This window comes from Tenebrio molitor, chromosome 1 (genome assembly GCF_963966145.1).
Source record: "Tenebrio molitor chromosome 1, icTenMoli1.1, whole genome shotgun sequence".
Classification (NCBI taxonomy): domain Eukaryota; kingdom Metazoa; phylum Arthropoda; class Insecta; order Coleoptera; family Tenebrionidae; genus Tenebrio; species Tenebrio molitor.
In genome coordinates this window covers 32,837,003-32,857,242 of record NC_091046.1, presented here as the reverse complement: position 1 = coordinate 32,857,242, position 20,240 = coordinate 32,837,003, and the positions used below count along the sequence as shown (strand labels likewise).

Sequence of the window (20,240 nt, the reverse complement as noted above, 5' to 3'; positions counted from 1 at the left end):
CAAAATTATCAAAGTATAATATCAAAAGGTACAACATTTGTTAGGTCCGGTACATGCTGGCTCCTTGAATCTAATGGTTGACTTCCTTCTCCCACTGCTCATTTCTAGTTTACCATGTTCACCATTTTTATTCACAATTCAATGTTCATTCCAAAAACAAAATGATAGTTATTATAACTTAGGTTTTTTTTTTTTTTTTTAATTGCCATTCCCGTTTTTTGCCATACGGCTTTTACGGTACCTTTCGGTCGGCCGTTTTTCCAATTCATTTTCCTTGTTCCTTTGCCTATCGGTGATGCGACGGGGCTCCGGGGCACTTTCCCCGGCCACCCACGCCCATTCCACCTCACATTCACAGACATACACAACAACATTTATACACCCATGGGCACCCTTCCCGCCGGGACTCGAACCCGTGCTGACCTCGCGGTGGTGGCCGAAAGAGTGTTGATTCTTCCTTCCACCACCCTACCGTCAGCCCCTAATAGACATACACACACATCCATGGCCGGGCGGAGGTTCCTTCCTTTGAAAAAATCCTCCCCCTTCGGTGGGATTCGAACCCACTAGCATCGGGACTGCGACCTCGGAGTACTTTCTCCGACAGCCATGCGGCCACCGAGCCACCTTATTATAACTTAGTTCATTAACCTAAATTGAAATAACGTGTCAAAATGGTCCCGAAATAATTACGCAAATTACGCATTAGATTATTGTTGTCGAAAGTCATTTAAACATATAGCAATGTAGTAAATCCACTCATCATTCTCAAACAATTTCGAAAATATACTGGGTGCCCCAAAATTCGCGGAACAACTCAATGGGGCAATGTCAACTCATGTGAGAAGATAATGAGAAAAATAATTAAAAAATTCTATACCTCTTAGATTGTGAGATATACCTAGGGGCTCAAAAGGTGAAGTTTTGATCTCGTTTATTTTAAATTTTAAAAACGATTTTGACTATTTGTCTTTTACTAGTCAGTGGAATAATAATTCTGAACGATTGTGATCACTGATCAGGTTTGGAATTATTTTATTCATTATTTCCAGCATTTCCAGCATTTTCCAGCCCAGAAATGTGGTAGCAAGTTTTTCGATTGGTCCCGCAAGATGACACTTTTTTACAGAGACCTTTTTTATGCATGGCAACCATGGCAATGCCGCTATCTAAATTGAGATAAATAAATGTCAAGAATTGTCAAACCTAAAACATTCAAATTTAAATTTTATTGAAAATGTTCAAATTGACCACCATTATGCTCAATGCATTACTGAACCCTTCGAGCAACATCTCGACAAATTTTAGTGCACAAATCGGGGGTAAAAATTGTTCGGAAAACCTCCTTAACATATTCTTTTGGAAAAATTCAAAAATTGAATGTTGCAAGATTGAACAAATTTGGCTTTTCGAAAGTGCCATCTTGTGACACTTTGTGTAAAAGTTGCTACCACATTTCTGGGCGCTCTGTAGTAATTTTATGTTCGTTTTATCTCAAATTACGTAATTACGTAATTACGTACGGATTTTTCTATCGCATTTCCATGAATACAACAAAAATGAAATACATATTTGCAGACTATTGGGATACATATTTAGAAAGTTTTTATGTGATGTTGCCACATTTAGTGCAACGAATAGGTCCATATCTTCTATAAAAAAGAAGATTGTTTTTTTTAACATTTTTACCTGATCTTTTAATGACTACTTAAAAACGTACTGCTAAGTTGTTCCGCGAATTTTGGAGTACTCAGTATTAATAATGAAGGTTTTTTGTTTCTTTATGTCCGATCGGGCGAATTTTGCCTACTTATGGACTAGTTTTTAGGGCGTAATTCAGTATATTATAGCCCCGGGCTGTAAACGTTTTTATGGCCCTTGTTTATGCCGTTACTACAGTAATAACAATAACTGGCTTATTCCACCTTCCTGATTTTTGTGTCGTTATTTTAAAATTGAATCTACCTAAATTATTATAAAATTCAAAACTTCGACCGGACATAAAATTTTGTATGTACCACGGGCATAATTGGTGTTTGTGGCCCTTACCGTGTTATGTTATACCAATGTCACGCCGCGGGCCACAAACGCCTTCATTACGCCCTTAATACATAAATAACTTTTGTAAATATCCTTTTGCGTGCTTCAAAATGTGTAATTTTATTGTTACATACGGTCAGTGTATATTAAAATATGAGTTTTATAAAACTTAATATATCCTGTTCACGTGGGATGAGTTGTCATAGTAACAGGTCAGGTCATTTGCACCACTGATGTTCATTCCAACGTGAACAGATATTACATAATCTTAATATGATCTGACGCGAGTCAGATTTGGAGCACTACTGTCGCAGGCAAGAATGCTTAAGTTTTATAAAAAGGGTTTTTTATGCTACTTTTTCTAATACATGTTTTTTTACAAATAAAATCAATTTTGGTAATTTAGGGAATTTTGTGACAGTTGGTGACACTTTTATTTCAAAGTTGATATTTAAAATCAAATTTTAAATTTGAATCTAGACTAGACATACATAGTTGTCATTTTTCGCAAGTGAAATTGCAAAATTGCAATTAATGATGAATTAGTATCTAGAAATAAGGCAAATAGCAGAGAATACCACAGTAAATTTGCTGCCGGCATGTGTGTTATCAACTGAAAAAAGTCTCTAGATTTCGGATGTGTTAATGGTTTATTAACGCATTCAAAATGAATGCGTTAACAGCTTTGTTAAAACAGCAAATTAGAAAAAAGTAAATGCCATATTGAGTACTTATAAAGATCAGGGTTCTAAACTGGTGTTCACCAACCATGTAGTAGAAGTAGACTGTGTTCAGTTCAAAGCGTTGAAAATGAACGGGTTCGGCGGAGTTTTAACATTATTTGAAAAAACAGAAATAATGAATTTGATAAAATACTTCTTTGAAGTGAACACAATATTTTTAACATTGATGACTTTATTAAGTACTAACTGCGTATCTTTAAGCACTAGGTACTTGAGTAATTGTACTATAGAAATTTCTTTATGATGTGTAATAATTGATGGCGTCTATGCTCAAAGCGGATATGACAACACAACTTTATTGTATTAAATACCTACAGTTAACTGCTTATCTTTAAGCACTAGATAAGTGGTCTTACTAAGGAAATTTCTTTATGGTGTGGTTAATTATAGTATTGACTATCTACTAGAAGAAAGAAATTATTGATTCTTAGGTTAAATAATAGACGTAATCAAAATCTCTGATCTCCTACAGTTTAAATCGTTTTTGTTTCTTTTTTTTGTTTGTTTCTGCTTTGTCTTTTACTTGGTTGTCCTGTAATTGGGACATTCTATTGGTCAACTTGTTCAAATAATAATAATAAGAATTCTTGAACCAGCAACAATAAAACGTGAACTACAGACAATAATAAAATTACCTCACAATGAATTTATACATAAATCCGATCAGCATCTATCTGGTATATCACTTCCTGTCGTCATATTCGCTGCTACCAAAATTAAATGGTTTTTATTCTATTGCAGAATATACGGTGTGTATTAAAAAGAGCGGCGGATAATAGTTACATCACTTGATTCTACCTATGATGAAATAGAAACAAAAAAAACTCTAGTAACAATTTACTGTTAACCCTCCGCTCATTGAGTCATTGAAACTTGGAAATTTGCTTCGATTGTAATGGAGAAATAAATGTAAAGTCTATCTCAATTCTAAATTTCCCCCAACACTGCATTCTACGTTGGAAATACAACCGGCAACACGTATTTGTTGTGTTATCTGTCAATTTCCGTTTTTACATCTCAAAATTTTAGAATAAAGAAAAAGAACGAAAACCTTTTTTTAAATGCAGCAAGTAAGTAGATAGAAAATCAAATTCTAAAAGCAAAATAAACTTATAAACTAATTGTAATGTTTTTATAAAATAATTATACGCCAACTTTGGTTATAAGAATCCCCAAATTAGAAATATTTTTATTTTGCCAACATAATTCAACAGGTGGTGTAAATTTATAATTGAGACAAACAATATGTAAATAGCATCAATAATACATAACTAAACAAGTAAAATAAATATTTCAGCACTAATTTGTAATTTCACCAATTTGATTATTGACCTATTTCTAATTTCATTTAAAAAAATGCTGTTTATAAATTTTGCATCTATTGCAACATCGCAACTAAGCTAGAGTGATTTTTCGAACTTGAATAAAGTAAGAAAGTAACAAGGATTGTCATTAATGTCATTTTTAATAATGTGTAATCATAATTTTAAAAATATTCGTCCAAGACCAAATTCGAATTAGAATTTTTTCTTTGGTATTCAATGGGCTATAATTTGAATTGATCCAATATTTGTTCTTGAGTTCTGTTTTTAACAGATGATAGTCAACTTTTTTTTCAAATTGCAGTATTAACTTTTTTTGTTCGACACTGTCAGAATTTGAGAATTTTCTCCTATGTGAACGGATTTTGATAAATGTCACAACTTGTCAAAACGAAACGTCAAGCTAATTTTAAAGGTTTTAAGCGATTTGGAGCCTTTAAGGGGCACGTCGAACAAAAAAACGTTGTATTCAACTCGTTCGTGTGTAAATTGGGCCTTTTTTGGTACTCGTGGGCTTTTAAAACGCGTTTTAAAATGGCCCACGCGTGCCAGAAAAGGCCCAATTTACACACAAACTCGTCAAATAAACTACTATTTTTGCTCAGTTTTATAGAGATTTTTATTTTGAATATGAGAATGTAAACAACAATGCTTATGCATAGAAACAAAAAGCAGAAATTAAAAAATAATGTATTTTTTTTTTAAATGAAGCAGTCACACACATTAAACAGTAATAAAAGTGCATTCTAATTTTGCAAAGTGACTAGGAGAGCTAAGGACATTCAAAACAATGTCTATTTGACTTCGGTCGATAACAGAGATGATTTAGTAAGAAGAATCGTAGCAGTATGTGGACCACCAGAATTTTTATTAAACGCCGCAATGGGTGTCAGTGGAAGGTGTCGAATGTGCCTTACAGAGAATGGAGGTAATTTCGAATGTTTGCTATAGTAAAGTTATGGTTACTTGATTTTTGGAAATTCTATTTTTTTTATTAACAACAAATTTTTGATTTTTTATTTTAATGTTTATGTATTCAGAAGATAAACATCTATCAGAATAAAGATAGAAAAATATACAGTGCAACTTAAAAAAACAAAGTTAGCTGCGGTCTGTCAAAAGATAGAATGTCAAAAAAAAAATCATAGCATGTCGGGCTGTACTGTTTCTTAAACGATTTTGCTTGACGTGTCATTTATTAAAATCGGATACAAAATAAGGAAGTTTTAGCACCAAAGATTTTTCATACACCCGGTATAACCTTAAAATACTATTTAATTTACAAATGTAGGTACTCTTCTTTTTTAAGTGTTTTCTACAGACCCTCATATAATTAGATGAAAGTTTTCCCATTAATAAAGCACTTTCTCGTACTTTCCTTCTCTCTACCCAATCTTTAGAACCAAAAGCATTTTTGATGAAAATATATTTTGATTTTAAGTGGAAATAAATGAAAACATGCTTCTGGTTTGTTTTTTCGGCACGTGTTACAGCCAAAAACTTATTTTGCATTTCATTTTTAAATGATAGAAGTAAATTTCAATTAAACCGTCGTTTTGTTTCAAAAACACAAACCACTGAAATAACCACCGACTTGAGTATGTCTTAGGTTTAGTTCATATAATTCACATCACTGATAAATGGAATCGCAAATATGTTTTTTTATGGACACTTTGTATAATAATTAGTAGACCCTATAGATACAGGTTAATAAAATGTTTCTCCACGACCGTTAGTGAATTTAATAATTCCGAAATCATGTTTAATAATAGAAAGTAAAAATTCTCACTCTTGGGATTGGAATATTTATTCTGAAACACTTGCTTCTTATGTGTTTTGCATGTATTTTCATTCCATAACAAGTACGAGTAATTGAATGAATATTCCATAATTATGTTCAACGAAATACATAGATTGCCATGGATTTCAAAACTGTCAGTGTCAGATATCAATGCGACGTCCTAATTGTTTTGTGCCAAGTTTTAATTGAAATATGAAAATTGTTCAGATTTCATTGTTTTTGATTCGTACTTTCTGGTCGTGGAGAAGCCTAGCGCACAGCCACCTACGATACTCTGGTATAGTTAAGTACCTACACCAAGTGAAGGATTCAATTATTTTATATTCTCAGAGTAAAGCTATGTTATTGTAATTTATTTTGAAAATGTTCTTTTCAATTCAGTAATTTATTAAAATATTACAGCTGAATAAAAGACTACAAAACAAAATCGATGATTTACCTAAAAGGAAAAAAAAGTTTTCACAGGTTATATTATATGTATTTGATGAGGTATGTTGTATGAGGGGCCTATTTATTAAAACTTATCATTTCATAGGTCATGTTTAATTAAGCAATTACGAACATCTAAAATACAAACATTGACATTAGAAATAATGGACAGGCATCAATTGGTAATGGCTACAAAATATAGTTTTATTTCCTTGATCAAGATATTGCAAAAATATACTGAACATTTGACCAGACCAAGGTTAATGTTGTTTAATGATTAAATCATGAAAAATTACAATAATTTTCCCATGTTTCTCATTTTATTCTATCAGATCTAATAATGGTAATACATTTTTGATTACGTTGGCCGGTATGTAATGCGTATGTAGCATCCGAACAGTAATGACCACTGTTCCGATGCATATGTATGAGTAAAAATAGTGTAAGATTTTAAATAAATTTTTAATCGTGTTTAATTCGTTAAATTAAGTATTTTTTAAACGTAAATCATGAAATTGGTGTTAAGTACAAAAGTGTTAATTTACTGTGCTTTATTTGGGGTAGTGATTGTAATTGTAGGACTCGTACTTGGTTACAGAATTTTTCCCATCGTTGTAAACAAAAAAGTTTGGGAGGTATAAAAATTTATACTCAAAAACAAAAACTAGATGTAATATTTATTAATTAAATACCGACATATTAAACTAGTTCATAATTTACAAAATGCTTACGTCACTAGGACATATTTTGAAAGACTTTTTTGGTCAATTTTAAAGTTGATCTGTTATATACGTATATAAAAATATTTCGTTGGATTTCATGTATTGCTCGTTGAAAAATCACATTTTCATCACTTATAGTGTAATTACAAAGATTGAAACGAAACCAGTTAGGTATACATTTTCATGGCCTTCGTGGATCATTTATATTTATTTAAAAAAAATTAAAATATAGCTGGTTTTTGTTCTTTTTTTTTAATATGACATGAAGTTGACATCTAAATTAATAAATTAATAAACAGATCAATTGGTATCTACTCGTTTATTTGGTTGCGTTGGGACGTTGTTAGGTCCATTATTACTCGTGAATACCCCTGTATAATACATATTTTGTGTAATTACCTGATTGCAATAAATTGTGCTATGTGATACTATATACAGTGCGTTTTTTAACTTACCCGACCAAAGGTAGGTAAGTTATTGTGATCGGTCCAAAATTTCGAATTGCTAATTTCATCAGATGTTTACGTTTTGAGGTCCTCTGAACACGTTTATGAAGTTTTTAGAAAAATGTCTGTCTGTGCGTCTGTCTGTCCCACTTTTCGTTCTCCCACGATTACTCAAAAACGCTTTGACCGATTGCTTTCAAATTTGACCAACAGAAACTTACCCATGGTTTCTCGAGTTGAAAAGCTTTTGGTGTCAATCGGACCACGGGGGGTGGAAGAGGGTGGGGGTAGGTCGAAAAAATTATAAGGGAACATGGAAATTTGACTTTACGGTTTGAAAGGGCATGGGCAGTGTTTTTATGTCGGAAACGATGTTTACCATTTGCGGATTTTTCCAATATGGCGGACTTATGAAGTAATTTACGTCCTCATAGATCGACGGCGATAACTGTTGAAAGTTTTAACAAAAAAGTCTCGGATCTTGCCATTGGAAATAACTCTGTAATACTGAATAGTGAATAGAGTTTGGTGTCAATCCGACTACGAGGGGTCGAAGAGGGTGGGGGTTGCTCGAAAAAATAATGAGGTGACATGGAAATTTGACATTACCAGTTGAAAGGGCATGTGTTTTTATGTTGGAAATGATATTTACTATTTGCGAGAATTAGAAGACGACTTATGTGGGTTAACACGGACAAAATAGGTATCCCGGGTCAATTCAGATTGGTTTAAATTGATGTCGGGTAAGTTACTAGGCCGGGTCTTCGACTCGGCTCCATCCCAATTTTTAACTGTTGCCATAGGAAATTGCATGGTAAAAATTATACCCCCTGTACCTATACCCTCTTCCACCCCTCGTAGTCGGATTGACACCAAACTCTATTCACTATTCACTATTACAGAGTTATTTCCAATGGCAAGATCCGAGACTTTTTTGTTAAAAGTTTCAACAGTTATCGCCGTCGATCTATGAAGACGTAAATTACTTCATAAGTCCGCCATATTGGAAAAATCCGCAAATGGTAAACATCGTTTCCGACATAAAAACACATGCCTTTTCAAACGGTAAAGTCAAATTTCCATGTTCCCTTATTATTTTTTCGACCTACCCCCACCCTCTTCCACCCCCCGTGGTCCGATTGATACCAGAAGCTTTTCAACTCGAGAGACCACGGATAAATTTGTGTTGGTCAAATTTGAAAGCAATCGGTCAAAGCGTTTTTGAGTAATCGTGGGAAAACGAAAAGTGGGACAGACAGACGCACAGACGTAGAGACAGACGCACAGACAGACATCATTCTAAAAACTTCATAAACGTGTTCAGGGGACCTCAAAACGTAAAGATCTGATGAAATTAGCAATTCGAAATTTTGGACCGATCACAATAACTTACCTATCTTTGGTCGGGTAAGTTAAAAATTTTAAATTTCCAGAATTTTTAAATTGAGTAATTCCAATTTCAAATGTATCCAAGTATCTATTTGTTCGTCTTTAATTTCAACAAAGATTAGTTGGTATCGTGTTTAAAAAAAAAAAAATCTTGGCAAGAGCGCTGTAAAAAGCAAATATGTACATCGAAAATGTGTAACACAAATTACATACATTACCTAAAGGCTGTTCCAAAATAAAAAAACCATTGTGGTGCAAATAATACACATTTTTCATGGCATTTCCTATTACTTATCACAGTCACAGTTAAGTCATTTGCACCACAATGGTTTTTTGCTTTTGGCACAGCGTGTAAATCCTGTTCACGTTGGATTGAACATCAGTGGTGCAAATCGCACACATTTGGCATTAACTTTCATATGAGTTGTCATAGTAACAGGTCAGTCATTTGCACCGCAACTGTTCTTCCCAACGTGAACAAGTATTACTATTAGGTACTACACATCATCGCAGACTACGATTCACATAACCTAACTTTAAAATTGCGAATTACCATGTTTTTAAAAAAATTACTTTTAATAAGTATACTAAAAGTGTGAAAATGTGTTTTTGTACTCATAGCCTTGAAAGCGACGCTTCCAACATCCAACGCTCACTCCGAAACGAGTGTTTCCCGATCAACTCGAATGTAAAAATTGCAAAAAACACTGGTCCTTTGAGGCATTAAAAAAAAATCGGTCTTGATAATAATAAAATTTAGTTCATAAAATACAACTTCCCTGGATTTTCCTCCATTAAAAAATTAGGGAAATATTTATAATCGTTGGAAATTGTTCCTACAAAATTCACAAATTATTGCAAACATTGAAATTTCAATTGAAGCAATTGTTTCTAATAACCAAAAGTCACTGCCTACGTGGTTTTATGTTCGTTTATGTTTAATGTATTAAAACAAAAAAATTTAATTTAATGTTCGTACAAAAAATATTGTACGAACCACTTGCGTGAAGACATCTTCCGCTCATTCGTCTTCCCGCACTTGGTTCGTAAATAACTATTTCAGTACCTAGTATACAGATTATTTACAAAATATTTTAATATGACTGAAGCTATGACGCATGTTTTAAGAAGTTTTTGATCTATTTTGTTCTATGTTTTGTGCCCCTTATCTATTTTTTTTTTGTTAATCATATTGTATATTTGATATTGTAGAATACTATTCTACAAGAAAAAACTCCTCAATGGGACCTGTTCATGAAAGTTCCGTTTCCTTTTCAAGTAAAAGTTTACTTTTTTGACATACAAAATGTTAATGAGATATTGCAAGGTGCGAAACCAATTGTTAAAGAGGTTGGACCTTATGTATATAAGTAGGTGCAACGATAAAATACATACAGGGTGTTTTCGAAATTGAGGCGTTCCTTGTAATATGAGGTACTATACATGATTCTTAAGAATTTTAGCCTAAATCTTTTTAGTAAAATGTCTGTACTAACGGAGATAATTGATTGTATATTTTTATTGTTTTCTAAAATTTTGAGTCCGGTCCTATGTATTTCTCCGCTGTACTAAATTAATAACTGACGTGGTCCAGGATGGTGTCTTTCCGGAAATTGTTCTGCGTACTCTCTGGATGCCGCAGCTGTATTCCGATAACATTGCCCATATATCTGTAAGCTTATTATTTTCGTAATGATAAAGCCATTGCGACTAATTAGATGATAACTCTGACAGTATTTTTGATTAACGTCCATGCTCATTTCATTTTTTTTTGTCAATTCTAATTTCTAACAAATCAGCGCAAATTTGAGCAGGACCGGTTTCAAAAATTTCAAAAAAATTAACTTATTGTATCTTCATTGCCTTACATATTTTACTAAGGTGATTTTGGCTAAAACTCTTTAGAACAACGCATACGATCACATGTTAAAAGGAACGCCTCAACTTCGAAAACACCCTGTATATTGGTTTTAATAATTATGATAATGTTTTTAGATTATTTCGATGGAAAGACGGCATTGAATGGAATTCAGATGAAATATCTTACTATGATTATATGAAATTTGAATTTGACCAAAATGCGTCTGGAAAATTGTCAGATGAGGATGCAGTTACAATTTTAAATTCGCCTTTTAATGTAAGTGTATATTTCAATCTATTTACGTAGTTTAAATTTCAATTAATATAATTTACCAGTCAACAAGTCGAGTTCTCAAACTTAACGTTACTTCTTTAATACCATTATGACAAGAAATATGATTCAACGTTATTGATTATTATTTTTGGTTACATTTTTAATATAAAATAAATTCTTTTCCAGTACCTACCTAATCTAAATAACGAAATTTAACAAATTTAAATATACTGAGTGACTTTAGAAGTGGAACACGAAGAAATAATAGTCATTTCAAATTGATTTTTATACAACATATTAGTCTTGACTCAACATAAAACTGATTAAAATTTCAGCCTATTATGTACATACAGTGCATTTTTTTTAACTGTTGCCATAGGGAATTGCATGGTAAAACATATACCCCCTGTTAGCTTTTGTTCTGATGAAAATATTCAAACCATTTTTGGAACAAAGTTTGAAGATTTTTTAAACTATCGGATAGATAACAATTCAATATCCTAAACTGTCGAAAAAGTTGTGAAAAAAATATTTTCTAGCGCGCCGGAATGATAGTACGTCGAGCGGTCGCCAGAATAGCGTCCCTGTCGGCTCAACCAGTACCTGTCCATCTCCACTTTTGACTTTTGTTACTTTCATTTAAAAAATAGCGAGATCTCCTCGAGGCTATGATTAAATTAGCTTTTGGATGGCAGAACATTTAAACATTTATTTGTAAAAAAAAAAACAAAATGTAAAAACGTTAACGCACAAGTAACTCAAGAAATTAACAGAAATTGTCAAAAGAATTGTTCAAAGTGTTTTCCTTCGACTGCTGGACAATGTCCCAAGCGATCTTGAAAATTTCTTCGCGTGTTTTGTAAATGTCGCACTGTAATGGAATTACAAGCTTCAGTTATTCTTGCCCTTAATTTCTCCACAGTTTCTGGTTGATCTCTTATGCGTTTTTTTACTGTTGCCATAGGGAATTACATAATTGCATGGTAAAAATAATATCCTCTGTTAACTTATGATCCACTGCAGGTTTGGTGCTAATTTTTATCTTTGTAATAGATCATTAATAAGACTACGTAATGCATATTGTTTGAACAACGACAAGCAGTTTTATTTTACTAATTTTACTCTTCAAAATTGAAATTAATGAACGTAAATAATTTGACAAAAACGTAGTAGACGGTATGGGAACAAAAATTAGATTTTATATTTTATTTTGTTATTGATTTTAATCATAGCCTCGAGGAGATCACACTATTTATTTTTTAAATGAAAGTGACAAAAGTCAAAAGTCGAGATGGTCAGGTGCTCGCTGGTTGATCCGACAGGGACGCTATTCTGGCGGCCGCTCGACGTACCATCATTCCGGCGCGCTAGAATAGTAGTTTATTTAACGAGTTCGTGTGTAATTTGGGCTTTTTTTGGCATGAGTCAAGGCGATCTACATTTACCAGGCCATGACACTGACCAAAGGCAGTGTGCTATGGAATGGCCTACCACAGTCTGATAACATTGCTTCACCAACATTTAGTGAAAAAAAATTGAAATCCACTAAACCTGTCATTGTATTTACATTTGTCAAATATGAGTGATCTAATTTTACGACAGTTCGAAAATGCGTAATCGCATTGTAACATACCGGGTGTAGAATTGGTTTACGAGACATAGGATTTTACATGTAAAAATAAAGAGTTACAATTATTGGCTCCCCTAACAATTTCATGGCAAAATAGTTAAAATGAAAGTTAGAGAGAATTAAAATTACTGTCTAATTTCAATCTTAGTTTTATTCTAACATCTTGTGGTACTGAAAGAAAGGCAAGAAAAGAGTTAACACAAAAATACTAAAAAGTACTTCTAGGCATGAAATTCTGTTTCTTTCTTTAAATGGTATTATGGAGGATCTTCTTTAAAAAATTTCCAAGCAACATTTGCTTCAGGTTTCCCAGACCAACCAAATTCAGCCATAGAAACAATTCGAAGAATTGGAACATTTAATGGAAGATACCTTTTCATTCGTCCTGTAGTCCTGTACGAGTTCATTTGAAGGGCAGATCAAAAGAAAATTAAATAATAGTGAAACCACCCGACAAATAATTTTAGAAGACAAATTTCATTGCTAGTACTGCTTTTTAGTATTTTTGTCTTAACTTCTTTCTTGCTTTTCTTTCAGTACCACAAGATGTTAGAAAAAAACAAAGAGTGGAATTAGACAGTACTTTTAATTCTCTCTAACTTTCATTTTAACTATTTTGTCATAAAATTATTAGGGGAGCCAATAATTGGATCTCTTTACTTTTACATGTAAAATCCTATGTCTCGTAAACCAATTCTACACCCGGTATAGTTTAAAACCACCTTAGGGACAGAAAAATAACGGTGCTCATTAACGGTGCTCCGGACGAAATAGTACCGGACAAGTCGACCAGTACAACTTTGCGTAACCCCTCCTCGTACATAAACACGATTCAGCTGGTTCCCTGTTATTGAAAACGAACCAGCTGAATCGTGTTTATATGTGAGTGGGGTATTACGCAAAGTTGTACTGGTCGACTTGTCCGGTACTATTTCGTCCAGACACTGCTCATTACTGATAATATTTCAGATGCTCTGCTGTGTTCCGGACTATTGAAACTGTTTGGTTATAAACTAACGCGAGGTGGGCATTTCCAACTTAAATATAACAATTTGTTCTCCCCATTGCCTAAATCCCATCCCATTTCTTGTAACTTGCTTCCCAGTCTCATTTCAATATTCGTTTTTAAAACCAAATGATTTTCTCTAGTGATTGTATCGTCATCACTAATTTTGATTATTTCTTCACAAAGTGTAATTTCTTCGTAATTAGAAGTTATTGGCACCGCGTTTGGCACAAGTCGCTGCATTTTGTCCCCATTGATAACTGTCCCGCTAAAATCTTTAGCACAAGCATGGCTACTTTTGCGAATTCTTCACTCTTCGATTTTTAAAATCTCTTTCCAAATTGGCTTCGTTTCCTCATTTGATGGAAACTTAAATAAAAGTATTTAGCTACCTACGTAATTTGAAGAAGAAGACGCATAATTTGAGTTGCAATTTGGTACGCAACACTTAAATGACATTTTTAATTCAGTTTGACGAATTTGACCAAGGACTTGTCAAAATTTATTTTAAATGTCGAATTCGTTTCAAAATTTTTGGAACATCGTAGGTCATGGAATGGCCTACCAGGGAATGTGGCAACACAGCCAGTGTCCTGGCCTGTAACTTGAGACCGCCTTGCATGAGTGGGCCAGTTTAAAACTCGAGTGAAACGAGAGTTTTAAAGATCCACGAGTGCCAAAAAAGGCCAAATTACACAAGAACGAGTTGAATACAACGTTTTTTTGTTCGACGAGCCCCCAAAGGCTCCAAATCGTTGAAAATCTTTAAAATTAGCTTGACGTTTCGTTTTGACAAGTTGTCAAATTTATCAAACTCCGTTCACACAGGAGAAAATTCTCAAATTCTGACAGTGTCGAACAAAAAAATATTTTTTTCACAACTTTTTCGACAGTTTAGGATATTGAATTGTATTCTGTCCGATAGTTTAAAAAATCTTCAAACTTTGTTCCAAAAATGATTTGAATATTTTCATCAGAACAAAAGTTAACAGGGGGTATAAGTTTTACCATGCAATTCCCTATGGCAACAGTTTAAAAAAATGCACTGTATATCTTTAGTTTTTTTATGCATACTATTTTTACTTCTTTTCTTTCTTTTCCTTAAAACACTCATTCACAGTTCAGTTAAAACGTGTCTGATTTTCTGTCACAATTTTTGACACCTACGGCTTATGACAAAATGCCCAGAGTACGAAGAGGTAGACAATACCACCAAGTAAATGATTTTGATAGTGGTCGAATTGTGGCGTTCCGGGAAGCTGGTTTATCATACCGGGAAATTGCCTTTCGCGTTGATCGCAGTGTCGCTACGGTAGTGCGAATTTGTCAAATATGGGAGGAAGAGAGACGAGGGATAAGACAAAGACCCATTGGACAACCAAGACGCACTACAGCCCGCCAGGATCGCAGGCTCTCACAGACCGTTTCTCCACAAGTTGGCAGATTGGAGACCAGTGGTTTGTAGAAGAGGGTAGCCCTGTTAGCATACCGTCCCATCAGGTCTTTTGGGTTGTTGTCTTATCGTCCTCGTCTGGTGCTTCCTTTGGCCGCTGGACATCGTCGTCAAAGATTGGAGTGGTGCAGAGAACAACAACAATGGAGGTAGGAATGGCACAATATGGTGTTTAGCGATGAATTGAAGTTCTGTTTGGGGATGCACTGTAATCGCAGGCGAGTAAGAGACGTCGTGAAGAAAGGCCTGATATTGAGTTTGCTGTTGAGAGGCCGCACTATTGGAATAATGGTATGAGGTGCTATTGGCAGCAGGTCACCATTGGTTTTCATTTGGGGCAATATGAGATCTGTGCGCTACATAAACGAAGTTCTGGAACCATTTTTGTTGCCTTACCTAAATGGTCTTCATTAGCCAATATTTCAGCAAGCTAACGCTCGTCCACATATAGCCAGAAAAACATTACAGTTCTTAAATGAAACTGGTGTCAACATTTCACCGTGGCCTGCCAGATCTCCCGATCGAAACCCGATCGAACATGTTTGGGATATGATCGGGAGAAGAGTGGACTGATCACTCTGCACCGCCCTCCAGACCCTAGCTCAACTGCAAGATGAAATTCAAGTTGCGTGGGACCAAGTGCCTCAAGAGGACATTGATCACCTCATTTCGTCAATGCCCAGGCGGTTAAATGAATGTATCCAAAACCAACGTCACCAAACAAATTATTAATTGTTTGTCAATTATTAGTTGATGTAAGAGGCTGAAATTTTAATCATTTTACGTTGAATCAAGATTAATATGTTGTATAAAAATCAATTTAAAATAATAATTATTTCTTGGTGTTCCACTTCTAATGTCACTCAGTATACAGTGTAGATTAAATTAAGTAATTTCAAAACTAATTACATTTGTCGAAAACGCTGAAACAGGTAACTTTTTATTTCTCATAATGCTTATTTTAAGTTGCCTCACTCGTTCATGACGTTATCCATTTTTGAGCTATGACATCATCACCAATTTTTTTAAAAGACAACCCCCACTTTTTTCTTCTCTTTCTAATTTTTACCCTTTTGCGATGACCTCATTATTTAGTAACTTCACGTATGTTTGAGCTAGGATCAGAAACAAATTTGAATTGATCATAAATAACTATAGTCCGTTTTTTTTTTATAATCAATTGTCAGTGTCAAAATACAGAAAAAGACCAAACTGTATATTAAAAATCATTGACATTTGGTGCAGTTCTATCTCAATTTCACCCTAGATTCCCCCTAGATCATTATTGAGGTTATGTTGCATATGTTTATGAATGTGAGACACGTGTTTAATTTAAATTTAAATTGTCAAATGTGACAATCGGTGACAATTTCAAAAGTCAATGTTCCAAACGTGATTTATAAAATTCACTGTTTCGAATTTTCTGCCAACCTGACAACACTTTGACAATTGATTATTAAAAAAAAACGGACTTTATTATGTTCTAAATTTGTTGACTATTGCTTCGAAAGGTTATGTTTTTAATCAACGTAATAAGTGTAAATAACCACAAAGTAACTAACAATAAATAAAGGTGCCGTTTTTTTTGTTTTTTTCTGTTTCTCTCGTTTCAGTGGAGAGAAAGAGAGGAAGCAAATCGTGACGTCACCTCAAAAGGGTAAAAATTGGACTATAGACCTTCATACTAGCTAAATGATAAATGAAAAAAAATTGATATCTTATTTTACTTCAAAAATTCTTTTGTATGGGTTTATTTAAAATAGAAGATTTATGTTAATAGATCAAACAATAATTTTTGTTAAAATATTACCGCATAGGGAATTTATTTTTCTTCCATTGGCAACATAAAGGATCCAAGAAGCGACTGTCACGACAAAAATCAATCAATTCCTCAAATATTCAAAACCGTCGTCGTCCTTTCTGTTATTCCTAACTCATCGCTTGATACCCCCCTCGGCCTCTACTGCTATACACAATGTACACTTGCTTTCAAAACTTTCGCGTAGGTACACATTTAAAATCAAGTAATTACGATTTTGCAAAATTTAAGCAATGTGAACGGGTAATTTTGAGATTAGATTAAAGATGACATTGATAGTAATTAAAAAAATTATGATTGGTCTTCTACTCACGGCCCCTTCTTGTTCCCACCTCTTCTTTCCTTCTTACTTGTTGAATAGTGCTTTTATTTAGCCCATTATGAGTAGTAACTCTTCTTATGGACCACTCATCTTCTAATTTGGAAAGCATCAAAACTTTGTCTTGCTCTGTCAGTCGAGGTATTTCAAAAGTTTAAATGTCAGACTTGATTAATTACAACCCTGATTTAATACAGCGAAAAATAGGTGTACGCGAAAGTTTTGAAAGCAAGTGTACTATTCCGGCCAAAAAATTTCGTCCACTCTTTTCATGTCATTTCACAAAAATTGGGTGTAGTTTAACCTTTATTGTCATTATAATTGACGTTTGCAAATTAAAATTTGAAATTTATTACTGTCACCCATAAGAACATAGACACGATTTAACTGACACATATGTCAACATATCAAGTGAGGTTATTCGTTCCTAAAGGCTGCTTTACAGCATATGTAAGTGGAATGACAGTTGTAGACGACAAACTAACATTATTACAGATTACACGCACTTACACAATTCACACCGTTGGTGCTTCGTAGTAGGAAAAATTTAATACAATACACGATGCATAAGTTCTTCTTTAACCTCGGAGGTTTCACGGCCCTCGGCTGCCGCCTCGGGTCTTGAACTACCTTCTTGCCCAAAAAAGTTCACTTACGCATCTGGTAATGTAAATAACTATTATCTTATAAAATGGTAATTACAAAAATGAGTTGTTTTAAAACGTTGTTCTATAAAAAAAATAATAAATCGACCATATTAAAAACCAGAATTACACTTATTTATTTTTATAGGCTCTACTTTTGGCTGTTGAAGAAATGTCTCCTTCGGCTTTAGAAACTGTCAACGATGCCCTTCCTCAAATTTTTAATAAATATAATGGTCTCTTTGTGAGTTCCAAAGTGAAGGATTTATTATTTGAAGGTATAATAATTTGCGAAAACGGAGGTGAAGGTGATTTCGCAGCTCAAATGATTTGTGATCAGTTTAAAGCTAAAGCTAAAATTGCCAAAGGCATGACCATTGTTAACAAATCAATAAATTACTCATACTTACGTTTCGTAAGTGTTTCAACGTTTTTGGGTAGCTGTAACATTTAGAAGCTGCATTATATTTTAGAAAAACAACACGCATCTTGGTCGTCTTACTATCAAAAGTGGAATGAAAGAAAAGGAAGATATATCAACTTTGGTAAAATACAATAACGAAATTCGTGTTTCCGTATGGAGGAACAAGAATTCTGTTTGTAACGAAATCAAGAGCACTACAACATTTCGGCCTTATGTAACTCCCAGAATGACATTTGACGTGTTTTCAGAGGATATTTGCAGGTTATTTTTATCTTTTATTTATGCGAAGAATTTTACCTTGAATGATTACAAAGTTCAATATCAAGGAATTTAATAATTTAACCAAATACCAACAAAACCATAATTTTTCTTTATTTCTTAACACTATAAAATCATAAAAACGAAAGCTTCTTTAATTTATAAAGAAATTTATTTCTCTGTTCCTTTTTGCTATGTTTTAACAATTCTAATGTTACGAATGCATTCTATTTTTTATTGTCGTAACACATTTTTGTTCAAATAAAGTCATCTACAACACACACAACATTTGTAATTGTTTGTTTCCTTTTATTCGGACGCATAAATTAACCGCTGCAATAATTTTGAAATTATAAATTTGAATTAATTGTTGAAAAATCATGTAAAAAGTCATTACACTTCTACGTACGTTCACAGTCCGAATAACTTTTTTTATTTTGCAGACGTTTAAAAATGGCATATCAAAGTACGGAGATTGTGAAAGGAATAGAAGGATATAAGTATGTGATGACCAACGACTCTTTTAATGCCCCTCAAGACAATTCCGAAAATTATTGTTATTGCGTGAACAGAAGTAGAACATTAAATGGAGATTACGGATGTTTAAGCGATGGAGTTTTAGATATGACAAATTGCGTAGGTAAGACAAAATTATATATTTATTACATCTATGTAAATATACATAAAGAGCGATCAAATTAATTTGTAATCGAGTTATCCATGAATCCGAAATCGTATGTCGTTACTTGAACTCCACGCTCCAATAATCACAGCGTGAAACACAGGTTAGATCTCGACATATCAATCGCAAAAGACAATACGGATTCAAATCCGGATGACTCGATTAGAAATTAATTTGATCGCTCGATAAACCATTCGTAATACACAGATTCAGAACACTTACTGTGTTTGCGTAATGCAAATTTTCAAAAAATTTCAAAAATCACATTTTTAATAAAACAAACACTAAACAATAGGTATTTGATATATATATATATATATATATATATATAGGTACATTTTCATCGCTAAGACCTCCGTTATACTCGCGGGCGCTCAAGCCTCCACTACACCTGATGCACATATAAAGAACTAAAAGCATAATTTCACATAAGGGGAGAGTCGGTAACAAAGGTTTCTAAAGAGGGGTAACAATTTCCTGTAATATTTTAGATTGTATGATTCGATCGCTCTCACCTCCTACAATATATTACATTATTTCGATGCTGTGACTTCCGGCGCTGTTGCCACTCCTTTCACGCTAAAAATAGATTTAAGATGTTTTGTATATGATGAAATAGGTTTATTAACGGCAAACAATACCATTTAACAGTGGAGAACAAATAAAGAAAAAACCAAATACAATAACTTCAATAACATAACAAAAACAATAGATATACAATAGATATTTAATATTATAAAATTCAACATTATGAGAATGTGAATTAACATTCCTGCAGATTCTAGATAAAGGCGACCTTAACCCATAGTTGGTTCTATGATAAGGAACAACTAACAGATGTACACTTCTGAAATTACATTGAGGCACATAAAGTAAAAATAAGCCTAAGATTGACGAACATGAAATCATATAATTAATTACTTTAAAAACGAAGCATAAATCCAATTGAATGCGTCTGGATCTTAAAGTACTTAAACCA

General features: G+C 33.5%; 1 protein-coding gene across 3 annotated transcripts in view; it reads left to right on the top strand.

Annotated features, from left to right (window-relative positions):
• The window catches only part of LOC138137164 (sensory neuron membrane protein 2-like), a 37,881-nt gene that overhangs the window by 7,564 nt on the left and 10,077 nt on the right, over window positions 1-20,240 (top strand). For 2 of the 3 annotated variants that reach the window (XM_069056475.1, XM_069056473.1), the window contains exons 1-6: window positions 6,709-6,970; window positions 10,105-10,262; window positions 10,888-11,029; window positions 18,046-18,312; window positions 18,371-18,582; window positions 19,023-19,219. In XM_069056475.1, coding sequence (XP_068912576.1) covers window positions 6,845-6,970; window positions 10,105-10,262; window positions 10,888-11,029; window positions 18,046-18,312; window positions 18,371-18,582; window positions 19,023-19,219 — 1,102 coding nt within the window. In that variant the 5' untranslated portion in view covers window positions 6,709-6,844. Of the gene's footprint in view, window positions 1-6,708; window positions 6,971-10,104; window positions 10,263-10,887; window positions 11,030-18,045; window positions 18,313-18,370; window positions 18,583-19,022; window positions 19,220-20,240 lie in introns of those variants that run through there. The other variant, XM_069056483.1, reaches the window with a different exon arrangement.